At 39.5% G+C, this 23,277-nt stretch overlaps 3 protein-coding genes across 4 annotated transcripts; 1 reads left to right on the top strand and 2 right to left on the bottom strand.

Annotated features, from left to right (window-relative positions):
- The first annotated feature begins 12,165 nt into the window (after nt 1-12,165).
- LOC106454430 (arabinogalactan protein 16) lies at nt 12,166-13,016 on the top strand. Its single transcript, XM_013896550.3, has 2 exons — nt 12,166-12,575; nt 12,728-13,016. The coding sequence occupies exons 1-2, from the start codon at nt 12,461-12,463 to the stop codon at nt 12,832-12,834; spliced, it is 222 nt and encodes a 73-aa protein (XP_013752004.2). The 5' UTR covers nt 12,166-12,460; the 3' UTR covers nt 12,835-13,016.
- A 267-nt stretch (nt 13,017-13,283) lies between these two features.
- On the bottom strand, nt 13,284-15,648 carry LOC106450517 (mitochondrial carrier protein MTM1). Of its 2 annotated transcripts, none has more exons than XM_013892190.3 (9): nt 15,370-15,648; nt 15,214-15,291; nt 15,019-15,141; nt 14,774-14,833; nt 14,532-14,702; nt 14,206-14,391; nt 13,963-14,112; nt 13,800-13,858; nt 13,284-13,709 (listed from the first exon to the last, which is right to left on the bottom strand). In XM_013892190.3, the coding sequence occupies exons 1-9, from the start codon at nt 15,514-15,516 to the stop codon at nt 13,580-13,582; spliced, it is 1,104 nt and encodes a 367-aa protein (XP_013747644.2). In that variant the 5' UTR covers nt 15,517-15,648; the 3' UTR covers nt 13,284-13,579. The 2 variants fall into 2 exon arrangements, with proteins under 2 accessions (XP_013747644.2, XP_048635436.1); XM_048779479.1 differs by having other exon boundaries at nt 14,774-14,849; nt 15,370-15,536.
- Nucleotides 15,649-19,110: 3,462 nt separating this feature from the next.
- Nucleotides 19,111-20,799, bottom strand: LOC106454431 (ethylene-responsive transcription factor CRF5). Its single transcript, XM_013896551.3, has one exon. It carries the CDS (start codon nt 20,288-20,290, stop codon nt 19,481-19,483), a length of 810 nt encoding a protein of 269 aa, XP_013752005.2. The 5' UTR covers nt 20,291-20,799; the 3' UTR covers nt 19,111-19,480.
- Nucleotides 20,800-23,277: the final 2,478 nt, after the last annotated feature.

Genomic DNA, 23,277 nt, shown 5'->3' on the forward strand with positions numbered 1-23,277 from the left:
TTTCTCTGTTGATTAAATCATTCATTCATGGTTACTTTCTCGTTTTCATTTCATAATTTCATCAATTTATTTAGTAATGCTATCTGAAAAAAACAATTTACAATCCACTTACCAAACGTAAGTCTTATGTTTTTATGGCTGAAGTAGATGACACTCGCAAGCTACACTATATTGCACTCACAAAAAAAGTTGTTTAATGTTATTTTCTGAGACCACGAAATGGTGAGAAATCATAATTCAATATTTCCAAATACTGATGATAGAAACGGTAAGGACATTGTCTTAATTTCTGCAAGAATTGTAAAGTGTTTCTAAATATAGAGAAAGTTGAGAGAATCGCATTGATTTGTGACTTCATCTCCATGTGCATACGATGTTTGGTAGTGTGATCAAGTCCCTAGAAAAACAAGTGTACTAGAGTATGGCGTTGATGAGGCGCACATGGGTTTTGGATTGGCCTTCGTCATTTTCCCAATGATTGTTACAAGGCCCATTTTGCTCAATATACATATGGAGATTCTAAATTGCACAAGTGAGCTTTATTTTTAATAATTGGTGAACTTGTACTTCGACAGCGGTGGAATGACTTATTTGCCCTCATGGCAGAAAATCTTATCTAGTAGCCAAAAACCTGCAACCGGTTATAGTTTTAGTTGAATTATCTAGTTTACAGTTTGAGAAGGTCATACGTGTTTGGGTTGTATATAACACCACATGTTAAATAGGTTTCGTTTCCAATATAATCAACAGGTGTGGTTCTAATAATGACATCCTATTTATAAAGGAGAAGGCCACTGTCCACGTTTTCCATTACAGATGATACAATTGCTAGACAAGCCAATTTAATCCGGATATCTTTGTCGGTGACGGTTTTTTTTCGCAGCATCTTAACCGCCTTCGACACACGCAGCTCTTCGACACTTCCGAAGAGCTCAGGCCAGTAGGGTTTGTCGTTAATCTTTTTCTTCTTCTTCAGCTTCTGTTTTTTGGGAAACTCGCCACATGGAAGCCCGGTGACGATAGCAAACTCTCAGAGGGAAAATCTAATGGGCTTCCCAACAAATCGGAACCAATCTTCATATTTCTTCTCAACTTTAAGTTGCCTCGAAAGAAGGAATCGGGCAAATCTACCTGAGAAGCCGGGTTTGTCACCAATATCGACTAGCTTACCAAAAGAAGATTGTCGGATAAACTGAATCTCCTCTTCATCGAGAGCACTCAAAATGGAGTTAATTGCGTGAGAAGACTGGTATGTAAGAACCCTAACTCCCACGGGCTCCTCGCCGTCGGCGAACATCATACCAGGCAGATTCATCCTTGTTTCTTCGACTTGATCTTCAGGAAATTGAACAGACGGATTCATCGCCTTGGAATTTTGTAGTGAAACTTTTTTGGGAAGGTGAATAGAACACACAAAGATCTTCGAAAGACGAAAAGCCAATGAAAAAAGAAAAAGAAACAATAAAATTCTTTGCAAATGTCTGCAAGTTTATTCAGTAACAGTTGTCACGCGCATAATCATTAATTGCAAGGGAGTTTTACCGGCTAGCTCCGCGGTGTGTCAGACCCAAAAACTTTTTTTGCCTAAACCCTAAGTATCAATATTTTATAATAATAGGCCTATTTTCGTCATTATGAAAATGTGAACAGAAGCATAGCCATTTACCTAATATAATAAGTTAACGTAGTCATACGATGCAAAAACCCTTGTTACAATTCATTCAAAACCAAAAATATATATATATCGTTAAAAATCATAATTTTGGTTTGCAATTTAGACAAAAAAAAACATTAGAATAGAAAATCACATCCTCTTGTTGGCTTTCCAAAAACTCAAAACATTATTCTTTCCTTGGAAGCAAAATCTTACAACCATTTGGTCCTATCCATCTCTTGCAAGTCATGTTTCACATTAGCCAGGTAAGAATCTTTTGAATGTTCATCTTGCAACAAGTCCGGACGAACAAAAATAAAGAAGAGGATGGCTTTGTGGATTCAATAGAAAACGAAACAGCATAAATTCGACAGTGAATTGGCATAATATCATTTTGGACACTTGTTCATCATGACACTAGCAGTTGTATCTTTCACCTTTGTTCTGATGTATCTATATACATTATATTATTTATCTTGCAAAATACGTGACCAAACATTGGTAATAGAATTGGAACCATAAGAGGCAGGTTGGGTTAACAGGGCACATGGCTGCTTGACAAGTCCGTTACTGCATCCTTTTCATTGTCCCTCTATTTCAAGCTCTTTGTGCTAATCGTTAATTTCTTTCTCTAATAAGAAAATACTAGAATTTGACCCGCGCGTCCGCGCGGGTATATTTTTCAAAATTATGTTTCTATTTGTTTTTCATGTCAATAATATAAGGGCTATGCAAAATACCCGAATCTGAAGAACCGAACCGATCTCGATCCGAAAAAGTAGTATCAAACCCAAACCGAAATTGAGTAAATATCTGACTTATTTAAAATTTTAGTTTTTAGAGAACCAAAACCAAATTCGATCCGAACCGAAGTATTTCGGGTACCCGAATGTATACGAAATAGATTTATATACTTATATATATATTAATTATTTTTAGATTTAATATATATAAAACATATAGAATATATATGATACTTTTAAGTTGGTTTAAATACTTGAAAATATATACAAATAATCAATAGTAAATATATAAAATAGTAAAAGTATACTTAAAACACCAAAAATACTTAAAATAATTATTGATTCTCTATCCAAATATTTGAACTAAAGTAATTTATATGTTACCTTTAGGTATTCTGACATATGTTATTCAAATTTATATTTAATATATTATTTTGTTTATACTTTTTGATAAATTTAAAGTATATAAATATATAATGAATTTTATAATTTTAAAAGTAATTTATAATTATATCTGAACCGAACCGAACCCGCAAAAATCCTAAATGAACCCAAACAGAAATTTAGAAATATTAGAATGAGGCTGAAATCTTTGATCCCGGAGATCCAAAACTCAAACAGACCTGAACCGAACCCGATTATGTACCAGATAAATAATTTCTCACAATATAATGGACTTCCAAATTTTTTTAAAAGTATAAGCCCATTACTTTTTTTTTTCTTAATATATTGTTATCCATGTTTTCAAACAAACCTATTTTTTTAAACTACAATCTATGTTTCCAATCAAACCTCATTTTTAAAACTGCAATCCATGTTTCCAAACAAACTTTTTTTAAAACTACAATCTATCTTTCCAAACAAACTTTTTTTAAATATTGCTATACATGTTTCCAAACAAACCTAATTTGTACTTGAGTTTTAATAAGATAGATATATTCCATGATTTATTGTCTTGAAATGATTTATGCATCTACGTTCATTACCCAAATGTTGGTATGTAAAACACTGATTTATAGGCCACATATTATGAAAGAGCTTACGAGATATAATGTTTACTCGTCATATATAAATCTATAGACGGTAGAAAAAGAAGAAAATACTATGCAACTATGCCAAGTTAAAGTTGCCCACTAATTACATTCACTAATTAAGCTCTCTGCTTTTTAATAATTTATTTTTAGAATAACAAGTATTAGTCTATAAAATTAATACGCAAATGTGTTTGTCTCCACACCCTTCAAGTACCAATTCGAAAATCTAGTCGAGTATCATGATTGAATAAGTCAGAGGGGCATGGGTCATTCAACTATTCACCTCACATGTTGTGTGTATCTTTCCTTCTGTATACTGTATCACATGTTGTATGAAGCTTTTTGTATGTTTTTAGTTACCCTTGAAAAATACAACTTCAGAACGTTTCACGATGTTCAAATTCGAATTTTCTAAGTTTTTGAAAAGGTAATAACCCAACATTATTTCCAACTGCAACATGCATGTTCGCCTAATATTTAAAAGATTATTATATCTGAAACATATAAAATGATTGATGTTAATGATCCAACGGCTAATACCTCTAACGAGTTTGTCAAATAGTCACCTAATAAAGATTACACCAATCATTAAACAATAATTATAATTGTACAGCAGATTATTCATATTTTACATTCAACAGCCGACGTACTCCAAATTAATATAAGCCAAGTATAATAATATACTCGTCAAAATAATTATAAATTATGTGGCATAGAGTGACATTGTAAGTTGATAAAAGAAACTCAATAAAATGATCGAAACAATTATATCAATGCCAAGTAAACCGAGCTTAACTAATTTTTATGTTTATGTAAACTGAAACTACGCTCTACCTAAACAATTAAACTGTCATGACCCAAACCCAGGCCCATCTGACATTCAGCGAAGCCCAAAACCATTTCCAGAAGCCCAAGGTATTTTGCCTTAAATAACCATCACCTCCACCTTGTTTTCTCAGAAACTTCAGAAAATAAAGAAGAGTTAGAGAGAGAGTGAACTAAGAAGAAGAAGTGTGATCATTTTGCAGTGAGTGGGTCGCCGGAGCTCGTCGCCGGAGCAACCGTGTGCCGTGATCACGTTCAGCTCGTCACCCCCGATCAACACCCTAGACCACCATCGTGTTCCTCTCGTCGAGACGAAGCCGTAGACACCAACCACACCGCAATCGGATCCCGGACGAAGCCGCTAGAGCCTCCCGAAGTTTCGCCTCTGCGCAGGCGTGAAACGCACGCGCCGTCGCCGTCCGCCGGAGCCACCGCGCATTCCGGCCACTCGCCGCCGTCTCCGACCGCCGTTCGCCGGAGCCGCCGTGATCGACCGCCGTCCGTCCGCCGCCGTGAAGCTGCCGCCGCGTCGCCGCCTCGCCGCCGTCGCCGCCGCTGATTTTCCGGTAAGCCGCCGCCACCCTTCGCCGTTGCCGCCGGGACTAGTGCCGGTGATTCGCCGGCGACTCGCCAACTCGGCCGAGTCGACGCGGTGAGTCAACTCGGTCACTCGGTCAACCGGTGGTTTGACTGGTTTAATTTGATTTAGGGTTGGTTAGGTTAAACCGCCGGTTAAAATCAATTGGATTTCGGTTAGGATAAACCGGTTAGATAGATTATTTAATTAATTAATCAATTGATGGTTAAGGTAAACCGGATGGTCCAATTGGAATCGATTTCGGTTGAGTTAAACCGGTTGGTTTAAATCAATTCCAATCTGGTCAAGGGTTGACCGGCTTGGGTCAGAGTTGACCGGGTTGACCTTTGACCAGCGTGTTGACTTCTCCGTAAACCTTGACTAAACCCGTTTTAAACCATTCGAAAGCCGTTCTGACTTAGAATTTCGCCCTGATTTCAGATTTAGAGTCTATTTGAGCAGCTGGAGTTCATAGATACCACATTTCCCTATTGCTAAGGTGAGGGGCTATTCCCGAACTCCTCTTACACGGTTTAGGACTTCGAATAAGTATAACTTATTTCTAATATGTTCCGTCTGCTTGAAATCGAGTCTGTCATTGCTTGTTTAGTTATTAGGTTCTTTGCTTAAACCGGAACTAGGTTGTTAGAGGATTCAACATTGATTGCTTCACTTAATGTAAATGCTTAGCTAGGATTGTTTTTGAGTGGAGACGGATACAGAGACGGACTTCTGTATGCCGGATTGTATGAGGTTATGGCCAACTATAGTCGACCGGTTGAGCTGTAGCCTGGAAGTGTCGATAAATCGTCCACGGGCGGTGTCCGAGCACTATCTCGAGTTGTGTTATGTTTTTGGCCTGTTAGTGGGCGGCGAGTGCGCGCCTCGCTAGGATCATTGCTTGTTGCTTGGGTACTTTAGGTGCCGTGTTTGACATGTATTAGAATTAAATTATATTTATTCGGAGTGTTATGTCCGAGTCCATGGACTTCGGGGTAGCATCCCCCATACCTCATTGGGCGACTCACCTGTCGCTCACCCCTCACTTTTCTCCTTTCCAGGTGAGACCGACGAGCAGGAGTGATTATCGGACCGGTGCTATTGGGCTTTTGGGCTTCTATCGCTTTTATCGCTTTTTATCTTTATCGGGCCTTTAGGCCTTTGGACTTTATCGTTTGTGTTATTTCCTATTTCAGACTTTCGGTTTATGTCGTATTTTATATTTCGGATGTTATCGATGTTGGGCTTTTAGGCCTTATGGTATCATATCGACTTTTATATTATGATATGAAGATTATTATTATTCAGTATTTATTATTTTGTTATTTTTCGCATTTATATATTTTTGAAAAAACCGGGTGTGACAATTTTTGGTATCAGAGCGGGGTTCCGTCCCGGCTCCGACCCGGGATGGCGATTTTTGGAGACCTGGTTTTATTCGGTTTTAATCGGTTTTGACGGTTTTAGACGATTTCGAAATATTTTCGGGGATTTGGGAATTTTGTAAACGAAAATAAATAGCACCTTTCCGTTCGATATCACTTCTCCTTAAATGTTGGTATCAAAAGTTGAGCGTAAGTTAACATTTCGCTTTCCTTTCAGATGCCGCCAAGGAGAAGAACCACCCGTGCCCAGACCGCCAGAGCTGTTAGAGACAATGTAGATGAGCATGAGCAGCCCGCAGTTCCGCCACCCGCGGCTCCACCAGTTGATCAGGATGCATTGAGACAGATGGTTCAGGATGCCGCTAGACAGGCAGCTCAGGAGGCACTTCAGCAGATTGCCCAGGAGACAGCCAGGCAGGCCGCTCAAGAGGCTGCCCGAGTAGCTGCTCAGGAGGTTGCTCGTCAGATGGCTGCCGTTCAACAGGGTCCTCAGGTTCAGGTGCAGCAGGGTCCACAGATTCGGGTTCAGCAAGTTCCACCGGTTCAGGTTCAGCAGGATCAGCATGATCATCAGGATCCCGTTCAGCAGGTTCCCCTTCCTCAGGTTCCACTGCAGCAGGATCCAGCTCAGCAGTTTGCTCATGGTGTTCAGGATCTACCGCCACCACCACCGCGACCTCATGTTTACCCAGTTTATGATGAGAGGTTCTACAGGCTGACATGTCAGATGAGGAACATGGATATGGAGCATTTTAGCGGGACAGTGGATGCTGTAGCTGCACATGATTGGAAGTTAGCCTTGCAGCGGAAGCTGGAGATTATTGAGTGTCCACCAGAGTTGTCGCTCAGATTGACTATGCAGTATCTTCGTGGAGATGCTCTTATATGGTGGGAGGGAATACGATTGAGTCATTTTGGGCCAGAGAGGCTTACCTTCGCTGACTTCATTCGAGAGTTTGATAGGAAATACTTTCCGAAGGAAGCTATGGACAGGAAGAAGTGCGAGTTCGAGCATGTAAGCCAGGGAGAGATGTCTATCAGGGAGTATGAGGTTGTGTTCAACCAACTTCGCAGATTTGCTGGAGTGGGCATTTCAGTGGAAGACATGATCAGGAAGTTTTTGAGTGGGATGCGAGTGGAGATTCGCAACAGGTGTCGGGTAGTCACTTACCATAGATTGGGAGATTTGGTGGAGAAAGCTGCCGAGCAGGAGGCAGGTTTGGCAGAGGAGCAGAAACTTACCAAAGCAGTTCATGTTAAGTCTGGAAAAGCTCCAGAGTCTCAGAGGAGAGCAGGGGACCCGTCAGGATTACCGATATGTCCTCGTTGCCATCGCAGTCACAGTGGGCAGTGTATGAGGTGTCTTATTTGCGGTAAGATTGGACACATTGCGAAGTTTTGTCGGGTTAAGCCATTGGATACACCACCAGTCAGACAGATTGCAGCACCAGCAGCACCAGCAGCGGCACAGGTCTGTTTTGGCTGTGGTCAGCCAGGTCACTTCATCAGAGATTGTCCGAGGAGGGGCAATGCGGCAGCTGACCCATGCGCCAGTTTTGGTACTCCCGAGGCCAGGGATACCATATGATGTTTACACTGATGCTTCAGGCACCGGATTGGGATGTGTACTGATGCAGGAGGGTCAGGTCATTGCCTATGCATCACGACAATTGAGGCCTCACGAAGTCAATTATCCTACGCATGATTTGGAGTTGGCAGCAGTTGTATTTGCATTAAAGATCTGGAGGTCATACTTGTATGGAGAGAAAGTGAAGATTTTCACGGACCACCAGAGTCTGAAGTACGTATTTACGCAGGCGGACTTGAATTTGAGGCAGCGTAGATGGATGGAGTTGTTAGCAGACTACAACTTGGAGATCGCATATCATCTGGGAAAGGCTAATCATGTGGCGGATGCCTTGAGTAGGCGTAGAAGCGATGTATCGGGAACCAAAGAGGTCCAAGAGCTTACTGGGACACTTGCTAGTCTCAGATTATGTGCAATTACTGTAGAAGGAGAGTCAGTTGGCGCTGAGGCTTTAGAGCGGGCAGACTTACTATGGAGGATACGCAAATCTCAAGATGGTGATGAGGCTTTGCGTAAGCAGATCGAGATGGAGAGTATTGGTTATCATACAGCCTCCAGCGGGATGTTCATGTACCGAAACCGGGTTTGTGTGCCCAATGATGAGCTGTTAAGAAAGGAGATCTTACGGCAAGCACACCACTCGAGTTTCTCCATTCATCCAGGAAATACCAAGATGTACAGGGATCTGAAGCGATATTACCATTGGCCTGGTATGAAGAGAGATGTTGCTTCATTTGTATCGCAATGTCAGACGTGTCAGATGGTTAAGGCCGAGCATCAGGTTCCTAGCGGGTTATTGCAAAACCTTCCATTACCGGAGTGGAAATGGGACATGGTAACTATGGATTTTGTGACGGGTTTGCCGACTACATCAGGAGGAAAGAATGCCATATGGGTAATCGTGGATAGACTTACGAAGTCAGCCCATTTTCTAGCGGTTAAGAAGACAGACAGAGCTGATCAGCTAGCACAGACTTTCATCAGCGAGATTGTGAGATTGCATGGAGTTCCTGTCAGCATTGTATCGGATCGGGATACAAAGTTCACGTCTGAGTTTTGGAGGGCCTTCCAGAAGGCACTTGGAATAAAGGTTCATATGAGTACGGCGTATCACCCGCAGACAGATGGTCAGTCAGAGAGGACAATTCAGACTTTGGAGGATATGCTTAGAGCTTGTGTTTTAGATTGGGAAGGTAGTTGGGTGAAGTATCTACCTCTAGCCGAGTTTGCCTACAACAACAGCTATCATTCGAGCATTGGGATGGCACCATATGAGGCTCTATATGGTAGGCCTTGTCGCACACCACTTTGTTGGACGGAAGTGGGAGAGCGACGTGAGATAGAACCAGCCATGGTTCAAGAGACAGTCGAGCAGGTTGAGATGCTCAAGATGCGGCTTAAGGAAGCCCATGACCGTCAGAAGAGTTATGCAGATAAGCGGCGTAAGGATTTGGAGTTCCAGGTTGGCGACCTGGTATACCTGAAAATGAGGACATTTCAGGGAGGATCTAAGACTCGGAAGCTAAAGAAGCTTAAACCGAGATATATGGGACCATATCCTATTCTGGAGCGGATTGGAGCAGTTGCTTACCGATTGGATTTATCAGGAGAGTTATCAGATTTCCATGATGTGTTCCATGTTTCCGTTTTGAGGAAAGTAGTGAGAGAGCCAGAGCTCATTTTGCAGCAGCCACCTAGAGACCTTGGCAAAAGTTTACGTGGGTTGTGCCAGCCAGTAGAGATATTGGATCGCCAAGTGAAAGCAGATCATGGTATGATGACAATGTTGGTCAAGGTTCGTTGGGAGAGAGACGGGATTCAGGAGGAGACCTGGGAGTCCGAGCCCCAAATGAGGATTGATTATCCAGACCTGTTTTGGGGTGTCATTGGAGAGTTTGGTGACTCGAATTCGGGGTCGAATTCCTTATTAGTGGGGGAGAGTTGTCATGACCCAAACCCAGGCCCATCTGACATTCAGCGAAGCCCAAAACCATTTCCAGAAGCCCAAGGTATTTTGCCTTAAATAACCATCACCTCCACCTTGTTTTCTCAGAAACTTCAGAAAATAAAGAAGAGTTAGAGAGAGAGTGAACTAAGAAGAAGAAGTGTGATCATTTTGCAGTGAGTGGGTCGCCGGAGCTCGTCGCCGGAGCAACCGTGTGCCGTGATCACGTTCAGCTCGTCACCCCCGATCAACACCCTAGACCACCATCGTGTTCCTCTCGTCGAGACGAAGCCGTAGACACCAACCACACCGCAATCGGATCCCGGACGAAGCCGCTAGAGCCTCCCGAAGTTTCGCCTCTGCGCAGGCGTGAAACGCACGCGCCGTCGCCGTCCGCCGGAGCCACCGCGCATTCCGGCCACTCGCCGCCGTCTCCGACCGCCGTTCGCCGGAGCCGCCGTGATCGACCGCCGTCCGTCCGCCGCCGTGAAGCTGCCGCCGCGTCGCCGCCTCGCCGCCGTCGCCGCCGCTGATTTTCCGGTAAGCCGCCGCCACCCTTCGCCGTTGCCGCCGGGACTAGTGCCGGTGATTCGCCGGCGACTCGCCAACTCGGCCGAGTCGACGCGGTGAGTCAACTCGGTCACTCGGTCAACCGGTGGTTTGACTGGTTTAATTTGATTTAGGGTTGGTTAGGTTAAACCGCCGGTTAAAATCAATTGGATTTCGGTTAGGATAAACCGGTTAGATAGATTATTTAATTAATTAATCAATTGATGGTTAAGGTAAACCGGATGGTCCAATTGGAATCGATTTCGGTTGAGTTAAACCGGTTGGTTTAAATCAATTCCAATCTGGTCAAGGGTTGACCGGCTTGGGTCAGAGTTGACCGGGTTGACCTTTGACCAGCGTGTTGACTTCTCCGTAAACCTTGACTAAACCCGTTTTAAACCATTCGAAAGCCGTTCTGACTTAGAATTTCGCCCTGATTTCAGATTTAGAGTCTATTTGAGCAGCTGGAGTTCATAGATACCACATTTCCCTATTGCTAAGGTGAGGGGCTATTCCCGAACTCCTCTTACACGGTTTAGGACTTCGAATAAGTATAACTTATTTCTAATATGTTCCGTCTGCTTGAAATCGAGTCTGTCATTGCTTGTTTAGTTATTAGGTTCTTTGCTTAAACCGGAACTAGGTTGTTAGAGGATTCAACATTGATTGCTTCACTTAATGTAAATGCTTAGCTAGGATTGTTTTTGAGTGGAGACGGATACAGAGACGGACTTCTGTATGCCGGATTGTATGAGGTTATGGCCAACTATAGTCGACCGGTTGAGCTGTAGCCTGGAAGTGTCGATAAATCGTCCACGGGCGGTGTCCGAGCACTATCTCGAGTTGTGTTATGTTTTTGGCCTGTTAGTGGGCGGCGAGTGCGCGCCTCGCTAGGATCATTGCTTGTTGCTTGGGTACTTTAGGTGCCGTGTTTGACATGTATTAGAATTAAATTATATTTATTCGGAGTGTTATGTCCGAGTCCATGGACTTCGGGGTAGCATCCCCCATACCTCATTGGGCGACTCACCTGTCGCTCACCCCTCACTTTTCTCCTTTCCAGGTGAGACCGACGAGCAGGAGTGATTATCGGACCGGTGCTATTGGGCTTTTGGGCTTCTATCGCTTTTATCGCTTTTTATCTTTATCGGGCCTTTAGGCCTTTGGACTTTATCGTTTGTGTTATTTCCTATTTCAGACTTTCGGTTTATGTCGTATTTTATATTTCGGATGTTATCGATGTTGGGCTTTTAGGCCTTATGGTATCATATCGACTTTTATATTATGATATGAAGATTATTATTATTCAGTATTTATTATTTTGTTATTTTTCGCATTTATATATTTTTGAAAAAACCGGGTGTGACATAAACATTGATGAATGAAGCGTTAATCAAAGCTGATCACCACCTACTAGCCGTTAAATTAATCAAGAAAAAAGGAAAAACAACGTTGCATAGAAAGAGAATCGAATCATCGGTTAAAAAGCAAAGAAACAAAGAAATTGGAGACACTGGTGTAGTCATGACCTATTATAGGTCCAGTTTGGCTGCCAATCTGTCATTCCGCCCCACCACTACACTAACAAAAAGAGATACTTTTATTATTATTTAAACAAAATAACTAACAAACAAAAAATTACAGAAAAAAGATATAATCACATCACATGGCCTTCGTTGCTGTAACGTTTACTAAACTAGCCGCCAAAATTAATTAAATAATTTTTGTTTTTGTCTACTTTCGTTACAATTTTTTTTAAGCTTTAATTATTTTTAATTTCTGTTAAAAAAAATCATTTTTCTCTCACGAAATTTTCACCAGTGACAAATAAATAATTCTAGAAACATATCAAATGTCATTGATTGAATAATCAAATGTCAATTTTGACAAGGAAGGAAACTAGAAAAAAAAGGAACAATCTCGGAAAAATCATGCTTAGTTGACTGGTAAATAGATTTGACCGGGCGAAATACCGGATATAACCGGAAATCACGAACCGGGTTCACCTGCTATATAAACACACACCTACACAACTTGTCTCCATACATCATCATCTTCTTCACAGGCCTTCTCATTTCATCTCCGTCTCTGCAGATAACTCTCTCTCTCTCTCTCTCGCACGAGTTTTCATTTCACCTGCAGAGCTCACGATCTTATTCAATGGCGTCGAGAAACTCCGTAGCCGGATTCGCGCTAGTCACATTCGTATTCGCCGTCTTCTCGTCTCTCGCCGGCGCTCAAACTCTATCTCCCGCTCCTGCTCCCACCAGTGATGGTAACTCTCATCGCATTTCCCCTTCCAGATCTGAATCCCCGTGGAATCTGGAATAACCGATCTCGATCTCTAATTTGAATTTGGTTTAATTGACATTTGAATTTGGTTTAATTGACATTTGAATTTGGTTTTTTGATTGGTTTGATAAACAGGGACATCGATAGATCAAGGGATAGCGTATTTGCTGATGGTGGTGGCGCTCGTGCTGACTTACCTAATCCATCCTCTCGATGCATCTTCTTCCCTCAGCTTCTTCTGATTATTTTTTTAGTTTCATTTTGAGCGCTATTATTGTGGATAACAAACAGTCTCTCATGATTTGTGCTTCTTCTGTCTTGATTATTATGATGATGATGATGATGATTTTCGGGGATTGAATCAATCATATTGTTTGTTTGTTTGTTTATCCTCTTTTATATTTAATTTATTCTTATTCATATATGTCTGTTGTGTTGTATAATTTTCAAATGACATTACCAGAAACTTTGACAATTACTAACTTTGAACAAAACTAAGGCTCCGAATCGTAACTGCGGTTTAAATGGTGCGGGACAAGCGGTTTAACTGTGGTGCGGTTTTAACAGTTATAAAAACGTATAGATATATGGTATATATAGAGATTTTTATTACTGTTAACTGCGGTGCAAAACGGAACGGTTCGTAACATTCGAAGCCTAAAATTAGCACATTTCTAATTGCCATTGTCAATAAAGTTTACGAAATAATATATTGACCAAAATCATATTGAATCACTCTCCAATTATTTATGACATTTCACATGTTGCATACACCCTCCTTGACCCTGGAGTTATTGTATTATCCTCGGACAAGAATCTCGTGTCCTAAAATAAATCAAATAAATAATATTCGACTTAGAAAAAAAAAAGGAATTATTTTTCTTTTTTGCCGTGTAGTAAGAACACTTCTTATTGAGTGTAGATGCCAAGGACTTCTCTAGCTCCAGCATCCAAATGTAATCTTTGTAGTAACTACAAAACGTGTTACTACTGTTGGTGAAAGTGGTGGAGTCCGTACTTGACCACTTCGTAAAAGGAAACCACAATGGCTACAGATGGTCCTGCCCTTCCAACTCTAGCCCCTGCTCCACTAAACATCCCTCTCATTCCTCCATCCCTATACATAAACCCCCAACATACAGATCTTAACTCTCTGCTAATATCAACAAGGAAACTGACTAATGGATCTCTTTCTACTAGTGCATACCTCCAAATCTCAGCCAAGGTTTGTCTTGTGGTCATTTTCATAGCTCTATCTCTATCCTTCTGCAAACACCAAACAACATTTAAGAACCTGAATGCAAAACCTGCTCATAAATTCTAATTTCTAGAGTAAATAATGGAACATGAAATTAGTTAGTTAAATTTACCTCTATTTGACGCCGAGTCTTTGCAACATCAAGTGGGCAAGTAGCAGCAGCAGCAACCGCCCCAGCAACAAAACCAGCAGTGAAGTTTGCTCCTATTATACTCCCCGCCCTTGGTTCTTCACCCACGAAAGAGAGAATGCTTCTCCGTGTCTAATAAGAAACAGTCGTGAGGAACCAGTGTATATATAACACACAATGGAAGATTCTGAATGCTTTTTTATTCAGAGACAGAATTTTACTCACAGGCTCAAGTATCGACCAGCAGATTGCAGAAAACGGAACGTCCCTAGCAAGTTGAGCACCGAGACCAGTCCACAACATCCTGTAGTTTTGTCCATTACTTGAAGAACCTTTGACTGGATTCACAGCGTCAACTAACGTCTTCCAAACGCCAGGAAGTTTCACACCTCTTTGCGTTCCCTTAAATGCCTAAAAAAAAACCAAAAGTATACATTGGTTCTCTTTGTCTAATCTCACTTATAAGGATATTAATTTCAGCTGGCTATCTCTACTAGTCTCTGCTCGTTAATAGTCTAACACCTAATGAAACAAAGTAAGATTTTTATTACCTGCATACGCGTCCTTGCCAACTCAACAGGATAGATAGAGATACAAGCTAAGGAGCGTGCTATAGTCCCGGCAACAAGTGGGACATAAGGCGTCAAAGATGGAGACTTCTCCGCCGTGAAATCCTCCATTACATTGCGGAAATAATCATAAAAAGGCATGTAGATCCCAACCTAATCAAACCATGATCAATAATAGGTTGCAGAAAGCAAACATCTTTACCAAAAAAAAAGAGAGGACTCACGGTTGGAACGGCCAAGGCTAAACTAGCGTTAGTACCTCTCCAAAGCCTAGAAAACCCTTCCTGCATAAAGTCGTTCCTGTGAAACTCTACCAATGAGTAAATAGTGAACCACCACAACAAGATTGTAGTTACACTATACCAGAAACTAGCACAAGATGTAGTATCCTTCACATGACAATTAGAGAATAAAGAATCTACACATCACACTGTACCAGCCAAGACAAGATAACGCAAAATGGTCTAACCTGACGGATGATTTTGATGAAGACATCAAGTGTTCCCTTGTACTGATGATCTGAACATACAGTTGCAGAGCCAGTGATACGACACACCCCCGGAGAGCTACTAGGTCTCAAATCATGTGCCACCTGTGCAATAAACAGAAGAAAATGTAACCAATGCCTCGAGAATCCATTTCAAAGCTGCTTATCAAGCCATACCGTGGAATTGGGTTCGAAACAACCAAGACGACATGAGCCTTGGTACGGAACACCTGCAGCCTGAGCTTGTAACCTTGTCTGCTTATTACAAACAAAACAAAACAAAACTCAATCAGATTGTCTCAATAACAGACTAAAAGTGTGGAAAGTTGAAACCTTGACGACATCGAGAGGATTCACTATAACCGCCGATATAAAAGCGGCGCCGCCGGCTGACAAAGCTCTCTCTCCGAATCTCAAATTCTCATTTGCCACCATCGGTTTCGATTTTGAATCAAATTTCGCTTCTTCTTCCACCACCATCAGAAATCAATTCAATTTCAAATCCTTGAGCAAACTCAGGTTCTGCCGTTACTCAATCAGATTGCGTTATGGTGATCTCTAGGGCTTTCCAATTTTGCATGGGGAATCTCAAAAAAAAGGAAAGAAAATGATTCGTTGCGACGTTGTTGCCCACTGATGATGATAAAAAAAAAAAATGAAGCAGACACGCCAAGATGCCGACGTTTTCAAACCTTTTGACCGCACTGCTTGCCGTTTTTGACTAATCTTTGTTCACACTATGGGCCTCTTTCGCCAAATGAACTAATGGGCTTTGATAATAATAAACTTGTTGGGCCTTCGAATAAAACTATAGTGGCAGTAACTCACATGTCTAAAAGGTTCAAAAGATTTGAACATCTCTGAGATATTTCAGTGCGATGGTTTAATGTTATGCTCAGTGAAGAGTGAACTTGTGGTTTGGAACCCATGTACCGGTCAAATTAGGAAGATCGAACCCACGACTTGTTACTGTAACTACGATGCATATGCTTTAGGATACACCACTTCTTCTAGTGGTGGTCATCGTAGCTACAAAATCCTGAGGCGTTTTTATAGTCAAAACGACAAGAAAGTGGTGTTGGGTGAGATGTAATGATTTTAGCTCTGATTCGTGGAGGGTTCTTGATGATTCCTTTCCTCTTCTTGGCTACTCCGTGAACCGCATCGAAAGTTTCTTGTTCGACGAAGAGAATAAAGTGGTGGTACTGTCTTGTGCAGCAGAATTGCGTCGTAAATTTGTGACCAGAATCTACATTTCTGACGAGTATATGGAGAAACAAGTTTATGAAGCTAAGATATCTACTTTCGATTGGCCACATATCATCACTTATGCTCCAAGCTTGGTTCACATTCCCAAGAGTACACCTAAGAAGAGGCAAAAGAAACAGAGGCTGTGTTATAGCCCTTAAATGTATTACTCTCCTTGTACCCGCTCACTTCAAATGTTTGATCTTGGAGAGAATGTCTATTACATAAGCAGAATCTTATTCATGGACTGAGAGTAACAAGGCAATACCAAACTAGATTCTGTTCAATAACGTAACCTGTCCTAAAGGTGTTTATTTCGATTCAAAACCGTCTATGTGTTTACTTTATTGTTGTAAACTTCGTGTCAGTGTGTCCGATTCCATTAATTTAAACAAAATGTTCTCTTTTTTCCTTGAAAACGGTCTATTCATCAACAAGAATAGGGGCTATAATGTTTTGTGAAGACAATTAAAACACGATAAGTTGAGAACCAAGCTGGCGAAACCAATAGTAATAAGTGGTATCTTTATATTGGCCCAATATCACTATGAGCATTTCACCAACTAGGTACTAATAGCTACGATACCTAACACTATTATTGTTTACTATTATTAGAGAAAACAAACCAAGGGTTTTGGCATATTATAAAGACAAATCATCCATCACTGAATTAGTGATGTTGATGCATCCAAGTCTAACCTCTATTGGCTCAAACAGCTGCAGAAATGAGTGTCATGTTGGACCCGGATTCGAGTAGGTGCAACATGGAAAAAAGAGTTTAACTTCCGGCCACATTCAATATGCATTTAACTTGTTTTGAATTGAAAAAAAAGGGAGAAACAAAACTAAAGTAGCTCAAGCCATAACCTACACCTCTTGACGTGGGTTATAATCATAATGTTTTATACTGTTGGCTGAGGAAGAAAAATCTTGTCCAAACCGTTCAAAACTTATAATCATGAGTCGAAAGATGTAAGTTACAAAAAATGCTAAATCAATCTCTACAAATTACAGTCGTTATGTTATAAAATTTGAATTTACACAAGTTTCTTTCACATTCAAATGTAATATTGTTTAAGTGAACAAGTTGTAGGAAAACAAAACACTTTGTGCCTTTATTCTTTGTTTTTTGCATTGTTACCTAAATTGACAACATGATGACAAGCTTTTGAATCTTTGATATAACAGCTGATATTTCACTAGCATCTTACTTGGTTTACCAGCTTTGTATTTACAAGAGAACCGACGTTAAACCAGGTGAGATCTAAGTGTAAAGCGTTTTGAGAAGGTATTTACTTAAAAGAAGATCTTATGGGACCCAATTTAATCTCATTGGTACAGAGATTTTGTAGGCAACTTGTCTCACCTCTCAATTTGATTTGGGCCAACCTCTGTCTGATAAAGACATTACCTTTTCCAACGTGGTTCTCTACATGGGCTTAGACCCACTTTATTTATTGCTCATCTATGTGAGATATATATATTACAAATTAAAGTCTTTTGAATTTTACTGCGGAAAAACGATTGGTTGATATTGTTTTAAAACTTTTTTTTGTTTGCCTGTCATTGATTAAAAGACTATTAACAGAGCATCTCCTACCATTCGCATTAAGTTAAAATTTCAGAATAATTATATAGAATTCCTCCTAGTAGATGAGTGGAGCGTTGCTTCATTGCGAGCAGAAGGTCTCTCCGTAGTCTAGTCGTACTTCGGGAAGTGAAAATGGTCTGGTCCAGTTTTTAAAACACACGAAAGAGACAAATCTATTCAATTGGTCAAATTAAACCTCGAACGGACCAATACTGTTGTTGTCATTGCTGTTTTTGGTGAATGGTCCTTTTTTATTTCTAAAACATCACAGTTCACAGACCCCTTTCTATTATTTTGAGTTTCTCAAATACGATTTCTTTTCTTTTTGGCATGTCTATTTTGATTACACTCTCGTCACAATTGGAGAAAAATGATGATGAAAAAACATAGTTAGTAGAAATGCAAGAAAAGTCTACAATCTAATATAAAACATTTCCAAAAGTAGGAAGAGAGTGACAGGTTTAAACCATGTGAATAAATTAATGACAAGTTTACAAGATGTTTCTGTAATGATATTAGGAAACGTCGTAATCTAAAGTTTGATACATTGGAAAAAATAATTAAATAAATCATAGTGGGGGACTAAGGTCAACGACAAGATCATGAGAAGTCTTCATCTTCATTGGAAGACTCTTTCCTTTAAATTTCCATTTCCAAAACAGAAGACTCTGTGGTCTTTCCTTTAAATTTCATGTCCCAATACATTGTCCTTCTCTTATTAACACTGTTTCATTGCTTTTATCTACTCACTTCCTCTCCTTAAAAGATTGATGTATACCAAACTTTGTATAGTTTAGTTTTGCTGTTTATGTCCAATCAAATTAACTATTTGCATAGACGTGAATTTTGGATACAAGAAGTAAAACGTGTTGTAAGTGGTTGTCTTTGAAATTGATAATGGTGTTAAAGTGAAGACAATTTGCTGTGTTAGATATGATTCAATAAGTTGGTTCTTCACATTAATGGGCATTGTTGCTCTGACACAATGCCAAAAAGTTACATTTGAGTATATATGCAGATACAAAATAAAACAACCTGTTATCTTTTGATAGAATGTTTAAATTAGATTTTTAGTTGATTTGGTCTTAGATATGTTGGATATTATTTATTGCTAGAACTTAGGAGAATAGTTTGATTTGATGTTTTCATGTATAATAAGAAAAATGTGACATGTCACACAAACAACCCCCACTTGGTGAGATTCATGGGAAGGAACAAAAGACAAAGATTTACATTTATTATAAGATATACTACTAGAATTAATAATTTTGCTTCCTTGCATAGTGACAAACATAAAAATATCAAAACAACACAAACCTCCCCAAAATCCCCAATTCAAAACTCACAATTTAAAATCTAGTACTATATTTACTCGCAACATAAAAATCTAATACTATTATATTTACTCGCAAACATAAATTTAAAAATTACGAATAATAAATTAAGAATCCGTTACGCTTCTCCGGGATTCCCCTCCTTCTTCCAACTGATCGGAGCCGTACACCTTGGTCGAACTGAAAAAAAAAAGGGAAAACGGACGACCAAGATGCATCACCAAACACTCATCACTCGAAAAAACCGAAAAATGTTTTTTTTCTCATTTAATCAGAATAAATGATCCTTGAAAAACTCATCCACATCCCACGAGCAAGAGCTCAAATCCCCGATCACGCCTAATGGAAAACTCTCCGACAACTTCGAGACTGTACTGCTGTTCGGTAATAACTGGAACTCGTCTAGAAACAAAGGATCAGGGGCAATTTCGGAATCCCAGAAACAGTCTCTCGCGGGAAACAGTTCGGGAGGCAAGAAAAACGGATCGGGCGAGGCGAAACCCGCCGGAGCTTCTTGATGGGCCGAGGAGAGGTTAATGGGCCCTGCGCTAAAACGGAGAACAGAAGTAGGAGAACGCATGATGCTACTAGACTGAGACTCCTCCACCGCCGAGTCGTCGCAGCGAGAGACCGTTTCGAGGTCGATCGCCGGCGGACTTGACGGAGGAGTGAGAATATTCGTCAAAGCGTGACGTCCTTTGATCCGAATCGCGGCCTTGTCGTAACCGATGGCAGCTTCCTCCGCCGTGTCAAACGTTCCGAGCCAGACTCGAGCGCGTTTCGAAGGATCGCGAATCTCCGCCGCGTACTTCCCCCACGGCCGCCGTCTCACTCCTCTGTACTTGACTGGCTCCGCCGCCTTGTTCGTCGGTTTCTTGCGTTTTGCAGCGTCGCAGAACCTGATTACTTCCACGTAACGTTTCACTCTCTTGGCGGGAGACACGAACCTGTCGTCGTTTTCTTCGTCGCTGGAGGAATCGGTAGCGCATGGATCGGTCACTGTGATTTTCACAACCTTTGGGCTGAGTGATGTAAGCTTCCGGTGAACCGTGTACTTAACATTTCTCTCTCGGCTTTTCATTTCTCTTAGAGATCGGAGAAGAAGAATACACACTAACAAGGGAGAGAGAGAGAGAGAGAGAGAGAGAGAGAGAGAGTAGATTTTGGATTAACAGTTACGAAGAAGGAAGAGTCAAAAAGGCTACGAATAAATCGCCGTTCGTTAGTAACATCCCTTTTTAAATATAGTCACGCCTTATTTATTGCTTTTTCCATTTTTAAATTTTAAATTTTTACTTACTTTCCTTTTTGATTTTGGAAGATTTCATTTTTTTATTGTGAAATTTCCGAGAATGTAAAAACTTTTTCAATATTTTATTTGGAAATGTCATAATTATGTTTTCTATTAGTACAGTATTAAAAATGGCTTTTAAGTAGTAGTAGTCATTAAGAGAGAGATTAGTGGCGCTTCAAACGACTAGCCACTTCTCTGATCTGTGAGCTAGACTATCGACACTTGGCGTAGTTCGGTTTGGTCTAAACCATCCTATTAATGGTTTCATAGCTTGGTATACAAGCTACTTGAGCAATCTCCACGCGTGATGCATGTTCGTGTACCTTACGTGCTTGTGAGAAGAAATGGGCCTTCTGTCACGTGAGACTGGTCACTCACACTGCTTTTGACCCACTACGATAATTATGAATTTTATGGTAATGATGTTTATGGAATGTTTCCTCAAAAGCTTTGGGAAAGGACGCTGTTATCATTATGATCTCGTCATAATTCGAATGTCTCTCTGATTATTTTAATTTTTTTGAAAATTATGATATGTTTGCTTGGAGATCAAGTGACTGCAGCCCTGATTATTTGCTTTCCTATATTATAACTATATTCAGCGTTAACACTGGACTTGAATTAGGGAGCAAAATTTGAAAATTTTATTCAAATGATAGTTATGTTCCTATACATATTAAGGCACTTAACATTAAGTTTAGGGATACATACGGTCAAACTTGGATGTTCTTAATCAATATAAGTGTTTAAAAAATTGGATGTTCTCACAAGTTGATGTATGAAAAAAACTCCTCTAATATTTCTCTTTATATTCCACTGAAGTTTTGACCTACTCAGGTTCTTATATGGACGTGGATACATCTTCTTTCATAAGTTTTGTAATAGAAATTGCGGGCCATAACCAAATCTTTTGCATGATTAGCCAAAGTAATTGACTAATATGACGGTTTAAGATTAAATACAATTAAATATAAATTAACAGATCCTTAGTGGAACCATATATGGAGTATAAGAATCGACAATGAATATGTAGTGTATGGTGTGCATTAATCTAATTATAGAAAAAAAAGAGAAATCGAAAGAGAATTTGGACTATATTAGCCTAATGGGCCACATGAAGAACCTTGTAGACAAAGTGATCACAAAAGAAGTTGCAAGAGAGGTAAGGCATGAGATTTTTCTTGTTTGTTAAATATATGTACCATTATTGTTTGTTATATAAATGAGGTATGAGTTGGTGTAGGTAGGAAACGAGGTGGTCTTTTTATTTATTTGTTCTGTTGTCTATGTCTTTCTTTATGTTTGTTTAGTTGATGAGAAAAACATCATCACTGATTAATTAATAAACATACTATACACTTTACTTATCATTTGCAGGATTACATTTTAGATATTAATTCTTAAGTAAACAATAGAACATATATGTCGAGTAGGGCTGGGCAAATAAACCGAACCCGAAAACCCGAACCGAACCCGAGCATTGTGACTGACTAATGTTCAATGGCACTTTTCAGACTGCAGAGTTTGGAGTTCAAATATATAACGTTTATAATTTAAAGTTTAAGTTGTGTGCTTGAATAAACGGAATAAAAGTAAATGTCAAAAGAATTGATTCAGAATAAAATATAATTTTAGATTTTTCAACATTTTATAAACGTAACATAATAAAATATGAATCTACACATATACAAACTGTTTTGAGAGAAAGGTGAATGAAGATTAGCTCATAGCCTCATAGAATGATGTATCCTTCACTACTTGTATGTAAAATACAATATGAGTTTACTTTTCACCAGACTATTTCGGAGTCTGCTATTTGAACCTATATCTCTGTAATTAACAAATATTTGAACCCTACGAAAATATTGGTTAGTCCACAAACCAATATAAACTGGTGTTTTTTACAGAGATATAAACTGATGTTTTTTACACATCAATTTTGAGAAAAATTCAAATATATAAAAATACTGTTTTAATGCATAGTGCATCCTTTACTAACATATGATGAAGGTTAAAAAGGTTTGAAACTTTTATTGTCTCTGTTTCTCTAGAAAATAGCGATTTTATAAAGGTTACTCCACCAATTTACGGAGTATTATGAAGTTTTACTAAATTAATTGACAAAAAATTAAAACGACGCCTATGTACCATAAAAGAGAGTTTAATATACATTAATAAAATTATAGAATGTGTTTAGAAGTTTTAAAACAACACAAAAGATCATAGGCTATAGTATATAGAATATTTACCGAAAAATTCAATATTCCCCCACCTATTATCTTTAGTGTTGTTTTAAAATTTCTAAACACATTCTACATTTGTATTAATGTATATTTAACTCTTTCTTCATGGTGCATGGGCATCGTTTAATTTTTTTTTCAATTAATTTAGTAAAACTTCATAATACTCCCTAAATTGGTTGAGTAACCACTATAAATCGCTATTCTTTAGAAAACGGAGACAACAAAGGTTTCAAACCTCTTTGACCTTCATCATATGTTAGTGAAAAATGCAACTATGCATTAAAATAGAATTTTCATTTTTTTGAAATTTTCTCAAAATCTATGTGTTAACCCTTACGAAAATATTGAATTTCTAGGTAAATGCTCTATATAATGAAGCCTATGATTTTTAGTGTTGTTTAAAAATTTCTAAACACATTCTATATTTGTATTAATGTATATTAAACTCTCTTTCATGGTATATGGGCATCGTTTAAATTTTTTGTCAATTAATTAAGTAAAACTTCATAATACTCCCCAAATTGGTTGACT

Source organism: Brassica napus, chromosome A5 (assembly GCF_020379485.1).
Source record: "Brassica napus cultivar Da-Ae chromosome A5, Da-Ae, whole genome shotgun sequence".
Taxonomy (NCBI): domain Eukaryota; kingdom Viridiplantae; phylum Streptophyta; class Magnoliopsida; order Brassicales; family Brassicaceae; genus Brassica; species Brassica napus.